We start from the raw sequence: 20,761 nt of genomic DNA on the forward strand, positions 1-20,761 counted from the left end.
ACCTCTCTTTCATCTCAGAAACTTTGGTAACATTTGGTTATATGGTTTATTTTTTTTGGGTTAAAGTGTGGGCATGTAGTCATGAATTGTGGTGGTGGATGTATGTATTTATAGTGGGAGGGTGCTGAGGAAGAGGGTATAGGAGACAATATATGCATTTTCTTGGATCAAAGAGAGTAAAAGAATATATTTGCCTCATAGCCTTAGACATATGATTCCAGCTTTTAAGTTGAAACCCTACATCATTGCAGTGTATGTGATTGAGCAGAGGTTCAAAAAAAATTTGAGTATTGGAGTGTGTACCAAATTAAGAGTTTTATTATTTAGCATATGGTCAGGTGAAGACTTTTTTCTTGAATTTCTACTTAAGGATTGACTCAAGCTTGTTTTGACAAGTTGGTTTCTATCAATCTCATGATTTTTTTGTTGATTTCCTAAAATTTCTTTTGAAGTTCTTTCAATCATAGTTTTCTTTATTGTTTTTAGTCTATTTCTATTTTAAGGGATAGGTTTATTGGACGCTATTTGCCTGCTAATTGATTTCTGCTGCATGTGACTTTGGTTTATCCCTAACTCAATTACGTTCTTTGATGTTATACTGAGTCCTCAGATTACTTAATTGATGAGATTTATGCTTACAGTAATTTGATAATATATGTATATGCTAACAATATGTATCTTCTAATTTTTCCTCTATTGTCTTGCAATAATACTTTTTACCTTACTATCATTTTCTTTTTTGGATCATTTTCTTCTAGTGAAGTGCTGCTATAATTTGGAGGCACAATGAGGTTGGAGAAATGCTGGTTTTGTTCTTCAACTGTATTCCCGGCTCTGGACATGGAATCCAGTTTGTCCGTAATGATGCGAAGGTAAAATGAGTTTCGCTACATAACTTTGTTACTCTTTGATCATCTACACTTCATCTTGATGAAATTCAACTCTTATCTAAAAATAAATATGAAATAATAAATTCAATTCTACCTTTCCCTGCCCCTGGAAGTTCTGCCTCTCATCAATGCTGTTCCACTTATGCGAATGCTACTTGAGAATTATTAATTATGCAATTAATTGGTTTGTTGAATCAGATGAGATAAAATGATTTATGAATGCGAGGCCCATATGACATCTTAGGGGCTCAAAATCCTGCTGACAACCCTTTTTTGTGCAGATTTTTCGGTTCTATAGATCCAAATGCCACAAGAACTTTAAAATGAAGAGGAATCCTCGTAAAGTAAAATGGACCAAGGCATATAGGCGAGTGCATGGAAAGGAGATGACAAGGTTAATGGGCATCTTGGTTGTAGATATCTGTTTGTCTTGATTTGGTCAAACTTCATAACTAATATATTTTTCTTCAGGATTCAAACCTTTGAGTTTGAGAGAAAGCGAAATAGGCCTGAGAGATATGACAGGAATGTTAAGGAGGATGTCCTCAAGGCCATTCCTAAGATTGCTAAGATCAAAGCCAGCAGGGAGGAGACACACCATAAGAAAATGTCGTTCTTTAACTCCACTAGTTTTAAATACATGTTGTTCGAAAGCTTTACAAAGCGTTTTCCTTTGGCTTTCTCTGCTAAACTTGAACAGGAAGCAAGGAAAAAATGAAAAACAGCGGAGGGAGGCAGAAAAGGAGTTGAAGCAGGGCATCAACATGGTCAATTGGTCAAAGCTCCTTCTGTTTTTCAACAGGATCCTTCATACACTTTACCAATCAAGGTCAAGGTTTCCCAACAGAAATCAGTGGAGAATCAGCCTATGGAAGAATGATTCTATCAATGCTGCACTTATATGTATGTTTTTCCAGTTTAATACTTGTGGCTAGATTAGTTGCCTCTGAGGTCCAAATTACCAGCTGCTTTGGGATCATTAATGTGAATGATATGATTTTCAGACAAGATTTTTGGGCAAACGTTTGGTGTGTTGTCTACTTGTTGTGTTTGTGTTTGTGCTTGTACGAAATTCTTGTTCAAATCAGCTTATTTATTACTTCTCAATGTCTTCGACAGAACACATTAATACGTTGCAGTAATGCGAGTTAGTATGTTGGAGAAATTGCACTTCATTACGGTTCTGCCAGATTAGATTTTGACAGCATCTATCTATCTATAATCTATCTATATATCTATCTATAATCTATCTATAATATATATAAAAGCAGAGTTTCTGCAACCTTGAAGGCAAATTAGTAATTTAATATATTTATGAACATGAACTACAATTTTACCATGGATATTTTAGTCAATCTTGAAATAATTAAATTGGAACTCAATCTCAGCCATCCACTGCTTTAATCTTTACGGTTGTCTTCTTTTAGTCTTAACCAAACCTTTACTAATAGCAACCTCTCGCATTCGCTCTGGAATTAGGATTTACGTTTTCTTTCTACCACCTCTTCTGATGCTTACGTTTTGGTTCTGCAATCAAAGCTTCGGTTTCCATTCCACCCCTTCTTCTAACCTCATTCGTTATGTTTCAGTAATAAGGGAACTGATCCGCAACATTAGAGAGATAGCTTGCGGTAGAGGACTCAATTCTCTCAGATGCTTCTCCGTCACTTTCATCACCAAAATCGCAGTCCACTCTGCCCCGTTGAGATGTCTCCTTCGCCGTAGCCAGGTTAGATCTCTGTTGACATCTCTCCCTTTGTTGGATTGTCCCACTTTCAGAGTTTCAGGCTGTGATAAAATTTCGCCCTTCATGTTGCCTGCGCTTGCCATGTTCCGTTCGCAATTCATGGTCGCTTGAGTTGCTATCCCTGTTCCATCAATCTGCAGTGTGAATTTCCAACCGCTCTATTTTATTCTCTCACCGTATGCGATTTCTCTTGATTCAGATACAGACATACAGTTGTTTACCATGACTTCTCGACCATTCATGTGCTGCTGCTAGGTTTGTGTTTCATTTCTTCCTGGCTTTAGTTCTCAAGTTCCTTAATTTCCTTCAAGCCTTTCTTGGGGTTTCAATTCTGCTCTGTCTGTATGGTTGCTGAATCAATGGGACCATCGTACCTGCCATCAATGTCAATTCTCTCAACCTCCTTGCTCCTTGGTTGGTACCTTTTATTTATTTCAGTCACTGTTGAATTTTCTCTAATATTGTTTGGTAATTTTATTCAGACAGATGGTAGAAAACTTGATCCTATTGCCACACCCTTCTTCACTGATTCAATGATGAACATGATGATGTCGTAGTTGCATTCTACCTTCCGGTGAGTAACTCTTCCAATGTTCTCTCTATTACCTTCTTTGGTGCTTGCCTTCTGCGTTATCTATTGTCCTCTCCTTTCTGTTTTTTTTTTGTTTTGTTTCCTGTTTCTACACAACTGATTTTATGCAAATTTGTTGATGAAGGTAGCCTACAATATTATCTATTTCTTTCTTTGGTTTTGATTGATATTATAACTTTTAAAGCTGAATGATGAAAGTGACGCAGTCACTGTTGAAGCTTTTATCGATAAAGCATCGTTCTTGGCTAGCAATTGCGAGCATGAAATACTGAATTTAAAGTATAAGGTCTGCTCAGTGTTGTCAAATCGCGATCGCGGAAAATCGCGGTGAGGCCAAAATCCGCTATTGCGTTTAGCGGATAGCGTCACGGGCAAATAGCGGTTAAAATAAGTAAAATATTATAAAAAAAAAAACAGCTTATCAGACATCTATTGCAATACTAGAGCAGAAACATTTGAAATGAACAAATAAAAACTGCATAAAAAACAACAGCTTATCACATAACAATAAAAACTGCATAAAATCATCATTTTTAACAACCAAATTTTAACTATTAAAGGGTGCCACGAGCTCAAATCAAATGTCAAAAGACTTAAAACAACATAAACCAAACACAAGTCTTAAAACAGTGAAACAGAAAAAGGAAATGCAACAAAAACGAATTAATGGGGAGTTAATTGGGCTTGTAGAAGAAGGATGAGAGAAGGAGAATTAGGATTTTGGAAACCTTTTCAATTCTGTCGTGATTCTTCATGATGAAGCGTAAATATAGAAAAAAATAATTAATGGGGAGTTAATTGGGCAGTAAAGCAGTGAAACAGAAAAAGAAAATGCAACAAAAACGAATTAATGGGGAGTTAATTGGGCAGTTGGTGGCCCACTAGTCAAGAATTACTGAATTACCATATTTAAAAACCCTAAAAAATAAAAAAAAACGTGCAGTATTCCTGAAAATCCGCTATTTCAGTTTAGCTTCCAGCGCCGCTACGGCCGTCGCGGCCGCAATTGCGTTTCTCGCGTTGGCCGCTATGTCGCGGCGTAGCGATTGCGGTGGCCCTAAAATCCGCTACGCTATAGCGGGTCGCGGCCGCTATAGCCGCTATTTGATAACACTGGGTCTGCTATTCCATGTACTTTTTATTATTTATATGATTTCCTTCTCTTGATTTTCCTTTGTTTCCATTTGTAGCACGTATATATTGGATCAATTTCTTTTGTTTTTCACTTATTCAATGCTTCATTGTTATGTTTGTGCTTCCCTGGGAATTTTCAGAAATCTCCAACCAAAATTTAAGTAAGTAAAACTTATCTTCCTTTGTTTTTATTTGCAGTACATATTTTGTCTTTCTTCCCTCACTGTGTTTGTTGTTCTTCGCTGTGTTCCTTTGCAGCTTTACAATTCTGCAAGTGTTTCTTCTCTTTTTGTGCCCCTTTCCACTTTCACCCTTAATTTCATGTGGATATCCACTATTTCGATTTTGCCTGTTACAAACCATTTGGTTGCTTCTTTCTTATTACTTTTTTATTCTTTTTTACGCAGCAATTAATGCTAGGTAGAACTTATGTTGTTAGCCTTCCTTTGATTCTTCCTTCATGTCCTTCCTTTGTGGATCCAAAGCACTATCTTCTCTTCTTTTATGTTTTTCTTGGCTGAACTTTTTATTGGGAGCACGTCATGTTAACATCTTACTTTTGTGGAGCTATATTATGACATGCCATATTTAGAAATTTTAAGTTTCATCAGTATTCTACCTCTTTTATGAGTGAATTGTTTGTCTTTTATTAATTTATTCTAACACCAATGATGTACCTTTTGCTGGAAATAATAAACAGATGATTTCTCAAAAGTTCTTCAATTATGTTTGTATACTGATCTTGAGTTCCTATTTTCAGTGATTACGACTTCCATTGTTTATTTCTATGTTTCGTTTATCTTTTGGAATTTTTGTAGCATCGTGGAAGAAGATTGGATGCATGGAGGTCCTATGTTAATAATTTATGTATGTATTATTTCAAAATATGTTATTGCTAATAGTTTTTTTGTTTTTCTAATTTTCTAAAGATGGTAACATAGATTATCTTTGATTGTGTGTTTGCAAGTACATGCTTAGATTTTGGTTCCTATTTAGCCATATTACATTTTATCTCCTTCTGACTTATTTTTACTACTATATTCAATTGAAATTGTTTGATTTCCCTTTTGACCATGGTCACAAGCATCAGATTCAGCTCCTCGCTATCCATTGTGCCAACAAGTGTCCTAATACATGTAAGTATTAATTACCTCCACTTTCTTTGCTTAGCTTCAAGAGCTGCCTTTATGATGTTTTCCCAAGCAACAATAACATAGAGCAGATTTTCCTATACAGGTTCATATACCACTGGAAATGGATTTTGTACACTATTTTTGTAGAGCTTTGAGATTTTGTATAGATCAGAGAATAAAGGATCCAAACTGAAGCTGCAAATAGTGATTAGAAAGGAAAACAAGAATCTACCCAAGTTCGTTTAATTGATTTGAGGCTAAATTGTGGATTTAACTCATTGAGAATGAGGACTCAGATTTGTGATTATTTGAATAGTTTTTCCTGATAGGCTTGAATGGTAGGACTGGATCTTATCATCATATCTGGGCGCGTGCTATGACTTCTTTCATCAGATTTGCATTGCATTGATGTTCATGTGGGAAAGCTATTGAAGGGCTTTATTGGGAGAGGTAAATCTGCACTTTTGTGCATATGCTTCCATATTTTTCTTATTTGAGAAAATTGCCTAATTGAAGTGTTGCTTTATACAATGATTTTTTGTGGTCTAATTCTGGTGTGGAAAGATAGGAAAAAATATCAGTTTGTTAGGGAATCTTTTGTTTTCTTATGTTATGAACATAATTGAGAATAAGAGGTGAAGCTTATGAACCATATTTTCCAGACAAATGCAAATTTGGGCCAGGAAAAACTTCGACAATGGCAGGATATAAGTAGTTCACGTAGTTAATTTGCTAATTTTAGGAAATCAAGTTGGAAGAAGGTGGACTACAAAACCAGTTGGTTATTGTCCTGTTATTTTCTGCCTAATAGGATTTTCCAACTATACTTATTTGCTTGGCTTATTCTTACAATTTTCATATTAGAAGCTAATAGTTCAGTAAATGTGATTAGTGGTAGACTTTCTAAAAATTGGTGCATGCAAGCTGTGATGGGGGCATGACTGCAACCTGAGTTGAGGTTTGTGGTGGGAAACCACCATCAAAAAGTCCCATGGACTCAATGGGAATCACAGGTTGTTGAATAGCTTTCAGAGGAATATCACCTTGAAGACCAACATCACCTTCAGAACCACTATGATTTTTTTAATGGTGGAATTAGGGGTTTTAATTTTTAAACCTGAAATGTTTTGATGATTATGATTTTTGGTTAGAAGAACGGAAATGTCAGAGGTTAGAATTAGTAAGATCTGAAACGTTAGCTTCAAATTCTGTTACATTTGAATAACATAAGTTATGAAATTAAATTGTCTTTAACAATATAAGTTAATGTACTTGGAAATTTTAAAAGACGCAAGCTACCCGGCCTATGCGAAGCCTTTATCTTGAGAATCTACCAACTTCAGCCTTTGAGAAAGCTGTAATGGATGACTTCAATAATCTCTTGCTATATGTTGGTGTACATCATATCCAACAAGCTCAATCGTGTATCAGCTGCACTGTGAGTTTGTAGCGCAAAATGTGAAAATTTAGTTTTACCCCTATGATGCAATGGGTTTGAGTTGTTTGTTTCCTTACAGCTGAGGATGCATCAATTGCTCTTTCTTTTGATGGCAGTGTACTGTGTGACTCTGTTGTGAAAATTAGACGCCCTAAAAGTGGACAATGATAATACAAATTTAATCAAGCTATAAGTTTAAAGTTGTCATGCATTTGACTGAAGAATGCATATGGAAATTAAAACAAGACAGTTACAAAATTTATTTGTCTTTATAACTGTATAGTGGTTATAGAATTCAAGCACACCATCAAATAAAACAATCGTATTGGGTAACTAATAAATGTTTTAGCCTTGATTGCCATGGTAAAACATAGAAAGAAAAGTGGTGAGTAAAATAATATTTATTAATTGTGGCTAGGAAATTTGTTATGCTATAGAGCATTATGCAATTCAAGAGTAAGTTCTAAAGACCTTAAGAGCAGTTGAAGGTGAAATAATAGCAGCATCAAGTGTACAGATTATTTAAGGTCTCAGTCAGTCAAGGGCATTTATTCTAGGTAAGCTCCTCTCTACTATTATTGATCAAATTCCCTTTGCAGGTAAGACATTGAGTTGAAGAAGTGAAAGAGGGGAGAGGGATGTGCCTTGGTGAAAAGCAAGAGCTTGGAGCTGCTAAGAAGAAAATAGTAGAGAATCGTGAGATGATCTACAATAGGACTAAGCAGTGCATGAAGGAGTGCAATGAGAAGGAAAGGGAAATGATTCAATTGAAAGGTTGATTTTATGTTGATCCTAATGATAAGTTGTCTCTTATTTATTATTGGAGGATTTTGCAGCTATTGCGTTTGAGACAGATTTTTAATGTTTTTTTATTGAAGTTAACAAACCAACAATGAAAATGCTGCATAATGCATAGTTGAGCCCAAATATGAAGAGTTTAGGTATGGAAAGTTGAACCAACAGAGAAGATATGGAAAGTTGAACAAGCAAATAATTGCTCTGGCTGATAACTCTGTTATTGAGGGGGCTCTGGGTAAGTATGGCATTATGAGACCTTATCCATGAGATCATGATTGGTGGACTTCATTTTAAGGAGGCAAACAACCTTCCTTCGACCATTTTAGCTTAAGGCTCCTTTGGGGCACTTGAAGAAGAAAAGGAACCACTATGTTGAAGGGGGTGATGTCGAAATCAGAGAGAATGAATTAAACTGTAGTAATTAATTAGGGCTAATAAATCTTTAAAAGGCTTTAGAATAAGATTAAACAACTTTGTATTTGAAATTTTGGAAATAGCACTTTTTTGGCTTTCAAAAATCATTTTGCTAAGACTGAATTTGTTTTTCATATTTTAAGTGTACGTGATGAGTTTCATATGTTATTATATGTCTATGAACATTAATAATATAAACATGAAAACTACTGGCTAAAATTTATTTATAAATGGTCAAAATTCAATGATTAATGACAAATAATCATAAAATTAGAACAAAAAACTATGTTGAATATGTTGTATAAGGAATAAAAAAATAGAAATAAAAATTTCAATAACTAAAATAAAGATTAAAGGTTTGTGCATTGTCACTGTAAATTTTGTCTATATAGATCTCCGATTGGTTTCTGCCATAAAAGCAAAAGTTATGAAAATGTTATTAAAATTAGTTTTCAAACTTCATATTATTTTTCCCAAATTATTTTATTTTATTTCAAGAAACTATATTTAAATTATTTTTTTCTTTTAATTCATAAATTATTTTTTAGTAAACATAACAAAAATAACACAATAACTATAAGACATCATCATTAATTTGATTCTTGGATCTAAAATAAATTTAGTTCTCTTAATCAATAAAATATCATTAAAAAAATCTCACAAAGCCTAAAATGAATATCCCCGTGCATCGCACGGGTCAAAAGTACTAGTATATGATAAAAAAAATTAATTTGTATGTTCTAAGAATGAGTTTAGAAAAATATTATTTATGCAGATAAGTTATTGCATTATTTTTTAAGCACAAACATACTACAATTTTGAAAACTATCACAATTGAAAGGAAGTGGATGGGAGTTTGTTTCCTAACTCCTGTGAATGAGGAAAACTCATTCGTCAGCTCCTAACTACTTAATGCACCATGTGTGATCCCTACCACTTAATGCACTATGTGTGATGAGAGATTAGTCTCATGAGTCATGACTATCAGTTGTGGGGATACCCTGTGAGGATATTTAGTTAAGAATTTTTTTGGTTAATAGAGTAAGAAATCAACAATAAAATTGCCAATGCTTCATCAATTAGTCTTTTATCATAACCTTTTGTTTTAATACTTCTATTATTTTGTTGATCTTCACTCACGCTTTTGTTTATTAGTAAAGGATTACTGGGTCCTCTTTTAAGCATAAACATATACAATTCTAGGGTTCAATATATTATTTGATCCACCTAATTGGACGAATCTGGTTGTTGGTGTTGCCGACATTGGGAATTTTTTTCATCATGAGTGAATGTAATTTAAGGGTTGAATAATACAACGGAATTTTTAAGTGTCATTTTCATCAATTAAATTTAATACAAGTTTCCATAAACATGAAAAAGTCATCTTCACATATCTTGCAAGAAACAACAGAATCTCAACACAGTTTTTTTTAATTCTTCTTCAGAATACGACATTTATGAATTTAGATAGTGCATTTCAACTTAAACTCATCTTGGAGGCAGATTAAGCTTGGCAGGCTAAAACTTCACATGCTTAAGAAGAATCAGATGTCATTTTACACATGATTGCAAATGATACTTGGAAAAATATTTATTAATCAACCCTAAGGCTGACCTACAATTATATATAGATCTTGACTAGGATTAAGAAAAAAAAAATGGGAACAGAAAATGTGATCGAGAATTTAGGTCCCTTGACTTTGTCTAAGATTTTCCTATCATCATTTTTCTTAACTCTTATCAATTCTAATGTGTAAATTTTGCACCAAAGGAAAAGGAAAGGCAACAAAAAAACTTATTATTTATTATTTTATTCCATAGTTGGTTGTAGGATGATGACACCCAGAGTGAGAATAGCTTAATTCATAAACGAGTATTGATTCATTCACACTCTTATTACGCTTTCATCTCATTTCCACACATTTCCTCTCTTATCTTTTTGATCTATTTTTATGATATCATTTATCACATCTCTCATTTCTTATTTATCTCACAAAATAGAGGTGGAATGTGTTTGTAAACAAAACATTATTGATGATAAATTGATAACTTACCGTGATCACCACGTAGCATAAGAATGCTATCAATTGTTTTTAAAAAAATTACCAAATGCAAATAAAGAAAAGTAATGGATCCATTGATTTAACTAAGGAAAGAAAAGTAAAATGTTCAACTCATCTTTATTTCGGAATCAGATTCTCTCATGTGAAAACTCTTTCATGTGTTATCATGTAAAGTTTTTATGTCTATATCTCTTTTTATATCTATTAAATATGCGAGACGATTTGAATAATTATTAAGATAGGGATAGATTCAATTTTGCACTTGATATTGTCATATAATACGAGATGATTCACATCCCTTTTTCTATTATATTAGTTTATTTTATACTTTTGTCCGCACGCATTATAAAGCAAAGCAGCTTGAATATACTTCTAGTCAATCCATGTCTCTTGTGTCATTAATGTGAATATATTTTTAGTTAACTTGAATATAAATCAAAACACACACTCAACTTGGTTTACTTTTGTACCTTCTCAACTAAGTTATACCTCTGACAAATTAAGACTACTTTGATGACAGTTTACCATATATTGTTACGAGAAATGCTCATAACACTCATTTCGACACTCACTTTTCAATATTCGCTCTTATATATTGGATGGAATTCATGTAGGTCTACTAAATTATATGGCCTCTACTCCAAATTTAGTGGAGTCTACATAAATTTCAGCTAATAAAAGAAAGAATATTGAAAAAAGAGTGTTACTATTGCATTGAGAAATATATCAATCTAGGATCCAAACTCTTGATGACACTCTAACTACAAACCATGCTTGGAGACAAAAGCCACATCCTGACATCCCTATATATGGTGCAGTAATCACGCACATAACTCCAAGTGGGGGATGTGTAGCTCACATGATTGCGCTAAGAGTAATTGTAGGTGAAAAATCAGGTTCAAAATATTAGGAGAAATAATTTATACTAATTTACTAACAACTAATATTTACCTATAAAAAAACCACGCATAACTCCAACAATCAGGATGAACGATGTATCATCGCCGTAAATGAGGTAGATTATGCTACTCTAATCAATTAAACAATGAGGTCCCAATCAAGATCGTTTCCATTAAAGTACTTCGGTTACTAGTTTCAAGACTATAATAAAGTTGAATACTGAAGGGACGGAGACACATAACCTTCATCAATCTGCTCTAGTGCTCTCTAGAGCTAGCCTAGGGTCAGATTAAGCTTGATTGTTCTAAGGATTCCTCTGTGTAAACAAATGCTTCTGACATACGTAAATCTTAAGCCAGTCATGTTTATTGTTTGTACTTTGTAGAAAGCGCTTTGCATAATTGCCACCTGTAGTAGAAAAGTTCGTTTTCTTCTGCTGTAAACATTTACTCATTTGATATTGCTTTCAAAGGTAAATGATACTCTTTAGGTTAGAGTAAGACCTAATATGAATTTTAATGTGGTATGATGAAATATATTTTACATTCGTTTATTTGATTATCCATATGAATCATTTATAAATGTTCAATATTTTTGCAAATTTTACACACCAAATATCTAACATTTGACGTGAAAATGTGTTACGAAGTAACATATTGACAAAAGATATAGCTAAATAAATCTATATAAATGTCCATCATCCATTGTTTCAAAATTAATTTTTAGTGTAGAGTTAAACTTAATTCGAATGGTTAAAAAAAGTTTTTGAAGCTTACCTACAGACCTAGCTACCAGCCGGCTGCAGCTGAAACATCCCCTAAGAGGACTTGGCCTTGGGCATTAAATACGAAGTTCATAACTTTATAAATTAAATTGACCCCATAAGGTCCACGTGATGTGACTAACATTAACAATTAATGACAAAGATGGTTTATTTAGTAGTACTTCAACCACCATGATGTTAAAACAAAACTAAAATTGCATCTCATTCAGTGCATTGCAGTACAGTCAACGAAACAGCTTTTTGCTGATCAATTTTTTTTTTATGTCAGTTTGTTCTAGATATTCGGACAAGCATAAAATTAAATCATTATTTTTAAAATATAATTTGTCAAATATAGTATTGGTTCTTCCGAAAATAGAATCATGCGCACATGTGGAAGTAGTAGCTAGGCCGAATGCTCTTGATGTAGTGGAGATATTCACGGCAGAGCATGTTAAATAACAATAAGGAAAATATCTGCAAAACACATTTCAATACTCAAAGAGAGAATGTTAAAGTTTAAGAGGGATTAAGAGGTTGCATAATTAATGCTTGAGTAAATGAACAATCAAACATGGATTAAAGGCACAATGACTGTATTTTCAGGGATTTGAAGTCTGAGGAAGCCTTGATGAAATGTGTCAGAACAACATGCAACTCAAGCTCAGTCAATTATAGCCTATAACACTTCATTAAGAGAGAACATGGTAATATAATAATACACACTTGAGGTAGATTGTTGAGAATTTTTCAAGTGTGATTAATGGATAAAAATAAAAAAGTCTCACATTAAATATAATATTAAGTGAAAAGAATCATACACACGCCTTAAAATTTTGTGATGAATAGATGTAGATGAGGTTTAAATTATTCTTAAATTATTAATGCTAATTGCTGAATGTGAATAGTAAACTCTCCAAACGCATCATCATCATGATCCAGCAGACTATAAAGAGTCTTGTAAAATAATGATTGTACTTACATTGTGCGCAATTATAGCAACTGGCTCATGAGCCCGGGTCACATGGAAAGGGCACTGCTTCTTTTAAGAGACCCAACCGCCAACTAGGTAACTTCGACCCCTTCCCTTGCTAGTTACTAGTATCTTATTAAAAAAGTTAGAGTTTTATTGATAATATAGTAATTTTTACAATATTTGTATTATTTTCAATCATCTTATCTCATTCTCTTCCTATTTTTCTATTACATAAAGAATTGTATATAACATATGCAGAAATAGAATTTCCAAAAATACTTATATTATTTCTACTCTCTCTCTCTCTCTGTGTAGGGTCACTTTTAAATTTTGATCATGTAATAGAAAGTCGATGTCAGTAAAACAAAGGGGGTAATCTGTTTCTAAAACAATGGTCCACCTAATATGCACCACTTTTTAGTGGTGTAACTTTACACCACTATATTAATTGTCCATTTTACCCCTGTTTAAAAAATTAATCCCATCAAAATCCACCCGGTAATACCAATATTTTTTTCTTTTTATAAAATAATTTTTTTTAACAGGGGTAAAATGGACAATTGATATAGTGGTGCAAGGTTGCACCACTAAAAAGTGGTGCATATTAAGTGCCACCCTAAAACAAAAGGGGTACTCTGTCTTTCGATTTGCAAAAATCCACTCAAGAGAAAGAGTTGACTATGAGAGTTCGTTATCTTTCTCATCTCATCAGTTGCAACTTGTTAGCATGCATATGCAATTATGCAGCTTAATATTGAGCATTTTCACAGTACATTCAATCGACATTAATCAACATTAAAAACAATTACTAATATGTATGTCAATTGAATGCGTGCATGAAAATGTATGATCCACATATAATCACTCTTTTAATATTGTTTATTTAGGCCAGCCTAGCTAATTTGTGTATCAATTCCACAATTCCCAATAGTCCCGCTAATAGTTTTAGCTTTCCTCATGTTTCATTAAGAAAATCAAGGGGGAATCTATATATGTGGTTTTAATTGAAAGTTGAAACTATGTTGCTGGCTGGTTAAGTTATTTTATTAAAAAATCATATATGTGGTTTTAATTGAAAGTTGAAACTATATATGTTGCTGGCTGGTTAAGTTATTTTATTAAAAAATCTATGTAAAAAATAGTTCAAAAGGAATCAGCAAATGCCCTTCATGGAATTTTGGGAGAAGAGAATTAATCGGTATATATTGGTTATGGCAAAGACACATGAATTTCCTATCACTTTTGAATTGTCACTCTTCAGTACGTATGAATGATTGTATCATGTGCAGATCAGGTAACGTACATCCATAGAATCCTTAAGTTTACCTTAAGCAATCTTGAATTTTTGCTTCATAATGACTAATGAGGACTATATACTTGAGCATGCTTCATAATCCATAGCAAAAGGTACTTATGCCCTCACACTTAAGCAGAGAAAGATGTCCCTTTGCGCTGTTTACTGTTGTACGTGTATGAAACTTTTCCCATCTCTTAAGGGCAATAAAGCTTGATGTGGGCATAGCAAATGCACTTGATTTTGCTTTTTAAAAGTGGTCACTATATTTAAAAATGAGCTAGTACCCACACACATATTTCTTTGTATCACTACAAGATAAATAACATTTTGCAGTAGATAATTTTCGACGGTTCCATTGAAACCACTACGAAGTGTCAATAGCTCGGACAGATTACTCACAAATAGAGGTAATATTTTTTTTATGAGTTGAAGGCGGTTTTATGTTATTATAAAAGATAGTAAAACCATCGCCAAATGATAAATAAGATTGGAAAAAATCACAATGAGTCATTTGGTTTATTTCCCCTTTCGCTGAAGCCCTAGCATTTCATGAAGTCAATTGAGTCTAGGTGTTCGTTTTCACCCTCAAATCCCAAAAATCATTCGCTTCCCAAGTCTCATTCTCACTCACTCAGCCACAGAATTGGTCGCACTAAATGATATTTGTCGCTCAACGGTTATTCCAGCTGTTGGTCAAAATAGCCGCAAATTGTTTGCGCAATGCTTGAAACCATACTGATTTTTGAACCGCTGCTAATAACATTTTACGACGGTTGAAGCACTTAAATCCGACGTAAAGTGATATCTCTCTTAGAGCATCTCCAATGAGGATTACTTAATCCAATTGGAGCACTTAAACGATGTTGCTTATTTTGGAGCATCATGACATGACAGTTCTTATTGCTTAAATTTTAGTAACGTTGCTAATTTAAGTAACAATCGCTTATTCTCTTTCTTTTACTTTTTGACCAAAAAAATTATATTTTCTTTTTTCATTCATGACATTAAAATAATATAAATATATGAGATATAGTGAGACTCAATCAAAAATAAAATAAGAAACCGCTTGAAGCGAAATCTATATAAGTTGCTTATTGCTTAAATCCTATGTGACAATTTGAGTCTACCGAAATAATGTTTAAACAACCCAATTAATAAGTCATATATAGTTGGAGATGCTCTTATAGTAAATCCACAGAGGACTTGAAAATTGTTTCGGCCTTTTCAATTGTATTTCAGTTTGAGCCATTATACAAAATCTGAAAATCATGCCAAGTTTTTCTTTCCCTTCTTTTACGGAGGTTTTCTTTTTCCCATACCTCATGCTAAAAAAACTCATGCAATATTTTTTTTTTCTCTATTAATTTCAAAACCTTTTCATGCAACTTTTATTTATGTGACTATACGGGGCTCACTGGTTCAGCTTTCAGAAATTCATGATGGAAAGTTGGTGGGAGATTGAGAGGGAAAGAAGATGGAAATTGGCTCTGTTGACCAATACATTGGCTTATGCTGATTCAAAATCTGTTCTTTTGCCTAATTCCACAGTACTGCAACCACATGATATTTTGCATTGAAGGATGTAACATGTAGACCATGACAAATTAAAAATAGTGCTCACATTCCATTTTATGGTATTAAATATTTCATTTTGGAATTTAATGTCTCCGAGAGTAAATAGATAGGAAAACTTAAAGGTTGCTCCTTATACCTTGTATGGCTCACGTTGTGGCTTTTATTTCAATAATCATATACATATATATATATGGCAATTTCTGTGGTGCCCGCAACTTTTTTATGGGTAGCGTACAGGAATTGCGTGGACCAATGACATTATTTCATTTGTTTCGATTTTTTTAAATCCGGAATAATAGCAATATCCTTTCGTAAATCATGAATTTACCCCCTAACTTCATTTATTTATAAGTTGGTCCCTTAGCTAAGGTAAAAGAAAACAAAAGCTAAGTTAAAAAGATCTTGGAGGTAATTTACATTCTGGGTTCGTGAAAGATTAGATTAGGGTTCATGAGATAGGTTTTGTTCCTGAAGTCACCTAGATTGATTTCCTGATTTCATTTCATCTATTTGAACTGTCGTCTTCGGTAGCCTTTGGTTTGTGTGATTTCGAGGGTTTCACAGGTGATTCTTCTTCGACTGTGCTTTCACTGATGAATTTGGTTGTGCTCGTCTGTGTCGCTGTAAGATTTTGATACGAGAGTTTCGACTTGTACACTACTCTATTGAGCAGGGATCGAAGTTGCGGCTACCTGAACTGGTATGATTTTTAATTATTTTTACCCTAAGTATGGTTTTATTAGGTAGCAATGTCTTGAATCGTCGGTTTTGATTTTATTTCAGAGTTGGGAAAATGAATGATTCTTCAGGAGATAATTGGCTTAATCCGTTTGATGACGAGCTTTATATCATCGATGAGGATGATAGTCTGAATTCTAGCCCTGCCAACGGTTTGAAGCAGGGTGTGAATGAAGGGGATAATGATGGGGAAAATTTTGTGGATGTCGATGAGATGTTTGAAACTGGAAATGACAGTCAAAAAAACTCTGATGTAGAAGTTAAAGTCATGAAAAGGATTACTGAATTGTCTGCAGACGACATTAGAGGGATGGATTTCTCTTCTGAGGAGGAAGCATGTGAATTCTATTCTAAATATGCTCGTATCCGTGGATTCTCTCCAAGAAAAGATAATGTATACAAGGATGATGATGGCAAGATTATCTCACGACAGGTGGTGTGCAATAGGGCTGGACAAAGGCATCAGAAGCATATGCATAATAGTGGCAGAAGAAAACAACCTAAGCCTATTACTAGAGTGGGTTGCCTTGCTAGAATTCAATTTCGTTGTTTTTCTAGCAGTAAAAGGTGGAAAGTGGTTTTTTTTTGCGATGAACACAATCACCCATTAACACCATATAACCATGTTCATTTGATTCCAAAATTCCGGCAATTGAGTGAAGGGGACAAAGCTCAAGCAGAAGGTATGAACCTATTTGGTGTGAGGACCCGCAATATTATGGAGGTGATGATGGGCCAAAAAGGTGGGGCTGAGTCCGTAGGCTTTACCGGCAAGGACTTAGCCAACCACCTAGACAAGCAAAAAAGGAAAAGAGTCAAAGATGGTGATGCAGTTGCGGCGCTGTCCTATTTACAAGGAAAACTTGACAGTGACCCACTATTTTTCTTCAAGTACAACAAATCGGAACAAGGTAATCTCCTTAACTTGCTATGGTGTGATGGAACCAGTAGAATGGATTATAACGTGTTTGGAGATGTGGTTGCCTTTGATAGCACATACAAGAAGAACAAGTATAACAAACCTCTTGTGATTTTTTGTGGATACAACCACCACAAGCAAACAACTATCTTTGCTGCTGCACTTGTTCATGATGAGAAAACTGAGACTTTCATATGGGTTTTGGAAACCTTGACTGAAGCAATGTTTAACAGGCATCCTAAGGTGGCGGTTACAGATGGAGATCTAGCAATGAAGGAAGCTATTAGAGTTGTGTGGCCGAATACCACGCATCGTCAATGTGCATGGCACATTCACCAGAATGCTTTGAAAAATATTAGAAATCTTGATTTTGCAGATGAATTCAAGTTATTTGTGTACGCTAACTTAAACCCTGACAAGTTTGGAGAGAAGTGGGATAAACTGGTTGAGAAATATGGTATAGCCAACAATCCACGGATTGATACGATGTATGAGACAAGAGCTTCTTGGGCAAGCACCTTCATGCAAGACAAATTTTTTGCCGGTATTAGGACGACATCCTTATGTGAAGGTATTAACTCATTCATAAAGAATTATCTGCATTGTAAGTGTTCTTTGTTGGATTTTCTTTTCAATTTTGAGCGGGCTATGAAGAAATACAGGCACAATGAGTTGGAATCTGATTTTAAGTCTTCTTATGGTGAGCCTGTTATGACAACTGCACTTAGTGGTATTGAGTATGGAGCTGCCAAAATATTAACAAGGAAAATGTTTTGGGAAGTCAAGGGTCAAATTGAAGATGCCCTGGGGCTAAATGTGGAGCGTTCTGAGGTGGCCAATATTGTGATGATGAAAATGAGAAAAATTAGCAATCGCAGAAAAGAATATATTGTTGTTTATGATAAGAACCAGAAAAAGTTTGTATGTGAATGTGGTTATTTTGAGTTTTATGGCATCCCTTGTTCTCATATAATAGCTGGGATGAGAAGTGAGTATATTGATGAATTTCCAAGCAATCTAGTTTCTAAGAGGTGGTTGAAAACAGCCAAGTCTGCTCATGTGTATTCAATTTCAGAGCCTAGTATTCATTCACAGAATATGAAATTGTTGCGAAAAGGAGCTATGTCTGCCGCATGCAACTATCTCGCAGAAATAGCATGCGAAAAGGATGATGATTTTTCAAGTGTAATGGAAGACATTTATAAGCTGTTGAGGGATGTTCAGAAGAGTCGCAAACCGGGTTGTACAACAAAGAGTGCAGCCTTTAATGTGGGTGATCCAACTGTTGTACAGGGTAGAGGTGCCCCCAAGAAGACCAGAACTGTCACCAAGAGAAGGCATTGCTCAAATTGCAGGGGTATTGGACACACGATTCGTACGTGCCCGGTTTTGCTTTATCCTGATCAAGTCAATAACAGTGAAACAGGTGAATCTGCAAGTGAAGGAATTGAGGACAGCACAGACGACGAGGTGATTCTGATATTCACCATATTTATTGCCTGGTCTGATCATAATCATGTTGCTTGTGCATTTGGATATATAATTGTTAAAATTGAAATGATTTACAGACAAACGTTGGCAGCGTAGATCGGCAAAATAATGGGGCTTCGGTGGCAAGTAAACTTAAATCGCAGCAACGGAAGCAGGGAAATGACTCCTCATCCACCCAAGTATCTGTAAATGAAATGCTTGTCATTCATCTTAAATTTTCTTGCATTGTGCTCAAGTTTTCTTTTTAGAGTGATGTGTGCTTACAAATTTTGCAGAACAAGCGTTCAAATCAGAACACGGTGTCGACAAAACAAAATAAGCGTAAATCTAAGCAGCGAGAAGTCCCAGTCATGATTCATTCAAGCCAAGTATCTGTGAATGAAGTGGTGAGTATTTTTCATTATCTTCTTATTTTTAAGTTTACTTAAATGCATCAATGTGTGAGTCTCTGATTCCTGGTCATAACCTGTGCAGACTCAGAGTTCACCGAATAATGCAGGTCGCGGTGATGTGGATAACAACAGAGTTACTTTGTTGCCCCAGCATCCACAGGAAATACCTTTGACCCAAGAATCTATGAATCAGGTAATTAGAATGGTTGTATAATTTATTTATTTTCCCTTCAGTGGTGTTTACTCAAGTTTCTCATTAAATTGTTTTCTCGTGGACATAATCTGGGTAGGTACAGGTTTATAACATGGAGCCTATTGTACAACAAGTCCACTATCCTGTTGTTCGTGCTTCAGCTGGACTTCCATTTTTGCAACCTACTTATGCCGTGAATATGACTAATGGAGTTCAGGTGTTTCCACAGTTTATACAGCACCAAAACGTCCAGGTTCCTTACCAAGGAGTTCAGATGCAAACGCTTTTTCAAGCTGGACCTTCTGGCTTACTCCCGACATTCTCATCGACGTTGGCGGCAGTCGATAGGAGACACAATAGAAATTCAAGTTTAGGAAATAATTGAAAGCATTTCATTTTAAGTCATTTTGATTTTGATATTGGAACAAATTATGTATTTGTGTGAAGGAAAAAAATTATTAAATTATATTTTAAAAACATCTTCTGAAAAAACAATATAAGTGCAGACTTTACAATATGTGAACCACTTTTTTCATGCATTTTTTTTTTGGGTCAGAGTGTTGTTCATCTCACAAAAGGGTCAAGCCCAAAAACCAGGAGCCTGTTACAAGTGAGGCTCAAAATAAAATGATCAAACAATAAAATTACAACAACCAAAAAAAAAATAGCTGATCACTGATTGCATTAAAGCTGCCTTTGTTCACAATAAGAATTGGCTGAACCCAATTTTTTTTTTGATTTGGCCTTTTGTTGTGAAGACCAGCAATGAAGTTTTTATTTTAGATCCTTTTATAGTCCCCAAAGGTTTTCATTTTGGTCCAGTTAGCACATTTCATCAGTAGAAATCAACTTCAAACATGACAAATTATACTAGTAAAACGTAAAATTATCGCTAATAATTAAGGACAGTAACCAAGATTATCAGCAAAAGCTACCGAAATTGTTCCAAAACGTCACCGAACATGTCGGTGAACATAAAAGTACGGTTACCAAACAGCATAGCTTAGGTTCAAATTATAAATTTCAGCAAAAAAAAAAAAACAAAGCCAGTCCAGTTTCCATCTCCACTCCACCCTAATCAGCAAAGGCAATCATGATGTCCACAATTCTCTGATTCATGTAATGAAACTTGAAAGCACATACATCCCCTTCTGCAAGCTGATACTTTCTAACGAATTCCCTCCAGCCACTACCAAACTTGCTCTTCGCCTGGCCATGAATGAGTTTGCATTCCACCAGTTTATCATTTGGACCCTCATATGGACCTTTCAGAAACACTGGATCAGATCCAAACTTCTTTAAGTGCTT

General features: G+C 34.6%; 2 protein-coding genes across 44 annotated transcripts in view; both read left to right on the forward strand.

Annotated features, from left to right (window-relative positions):
• LOC130748094 (uncharacterized) overlaps nt 1-7,928 on the forward strand; it is a 24,079-nt gene extending 16,151 nt beyond the window's left edge. For 2 of the 43 annotated variants that reach the window (XM_057601196.1, XM_057601235.1), the window contains 11 exons: nt 764-872; nt 1,172-1,284; nt 1,362-1,499; nt 1,591-1,793; nt 2,480-3,051; nt 3,120-3,211; nt 4,504-4,524; nt 5,182-5,230; nt 5,448-5,499; nt 5,600-5,946; nt 7,534-7,928. In XM_057601196.1, the coding sequence (XP_057457179.1) occupies nt 764-872; nt 1,172-1,284; nt 1,362-1,499; nt 1,591-1,793; nt 2,480-2,748 (832 nt within the window). In that variant the 3' untranslated portion in view covers nt 2,749-3,051; nt 3,120-3,211; nt 4,504-4,524; ... (2 more) ...; nt 5,600-5,946; nt 7,534-7,928. Of the gene's footprint in view, nt 1-763; nt 873-1,171; nt 1,285-1,361; nt 1,500-1,590; nt 1,794-2,479; nt 3,052-3,119; nt 3,212-4,503; nt 4,525-5,181; nt 5,231-5,447; nt 5,500-5,585; nt 5,947-7,533 lie in introns of those variants that run through there. The other 41 variants (XM_057601216.1, XM_057601210.1, XM_057601236.1 and 38 more) reach the window with 41 other exon arrangements.
• Nucleotides 7,929-16,513: 8,585 nt separating this feature from the next.
• On the forward strand, nt 16,514-19,838 carry LOC130743798 (protein FAR1-RELATED SEQUENCE 5-like). Its single transcript, XM_057596025.1, has 5 exons — nt 16,514-18,847; nt 18,946-19,053; nt 19,144-19,254; nt 19,343-19,453; nt 19,551-19,838. Exons 1-5 carry the CDS (start codon nt 16,514-16,516, stop codon nt 19,836-19,838), a joined length of 2,952 nt encoding a protein of 983 aa, XP_057452008.1.
• Nucleotides 19,839-20,761: the final 923 nt, after the last annotated feature.

Source organism: Lotus japonicus, chromosome 3 (genome assembly GCF_012489685.1).
Source record: "Lotus japonicus ecotype B-129 chromosome 3, LjGifu_v1.2".
NCBI lineage: Eukaryota > Viridiplantae > Streptophyta > Magnoliopsida > Fabales > Fabaceae > Lotus > Lotus japonicus.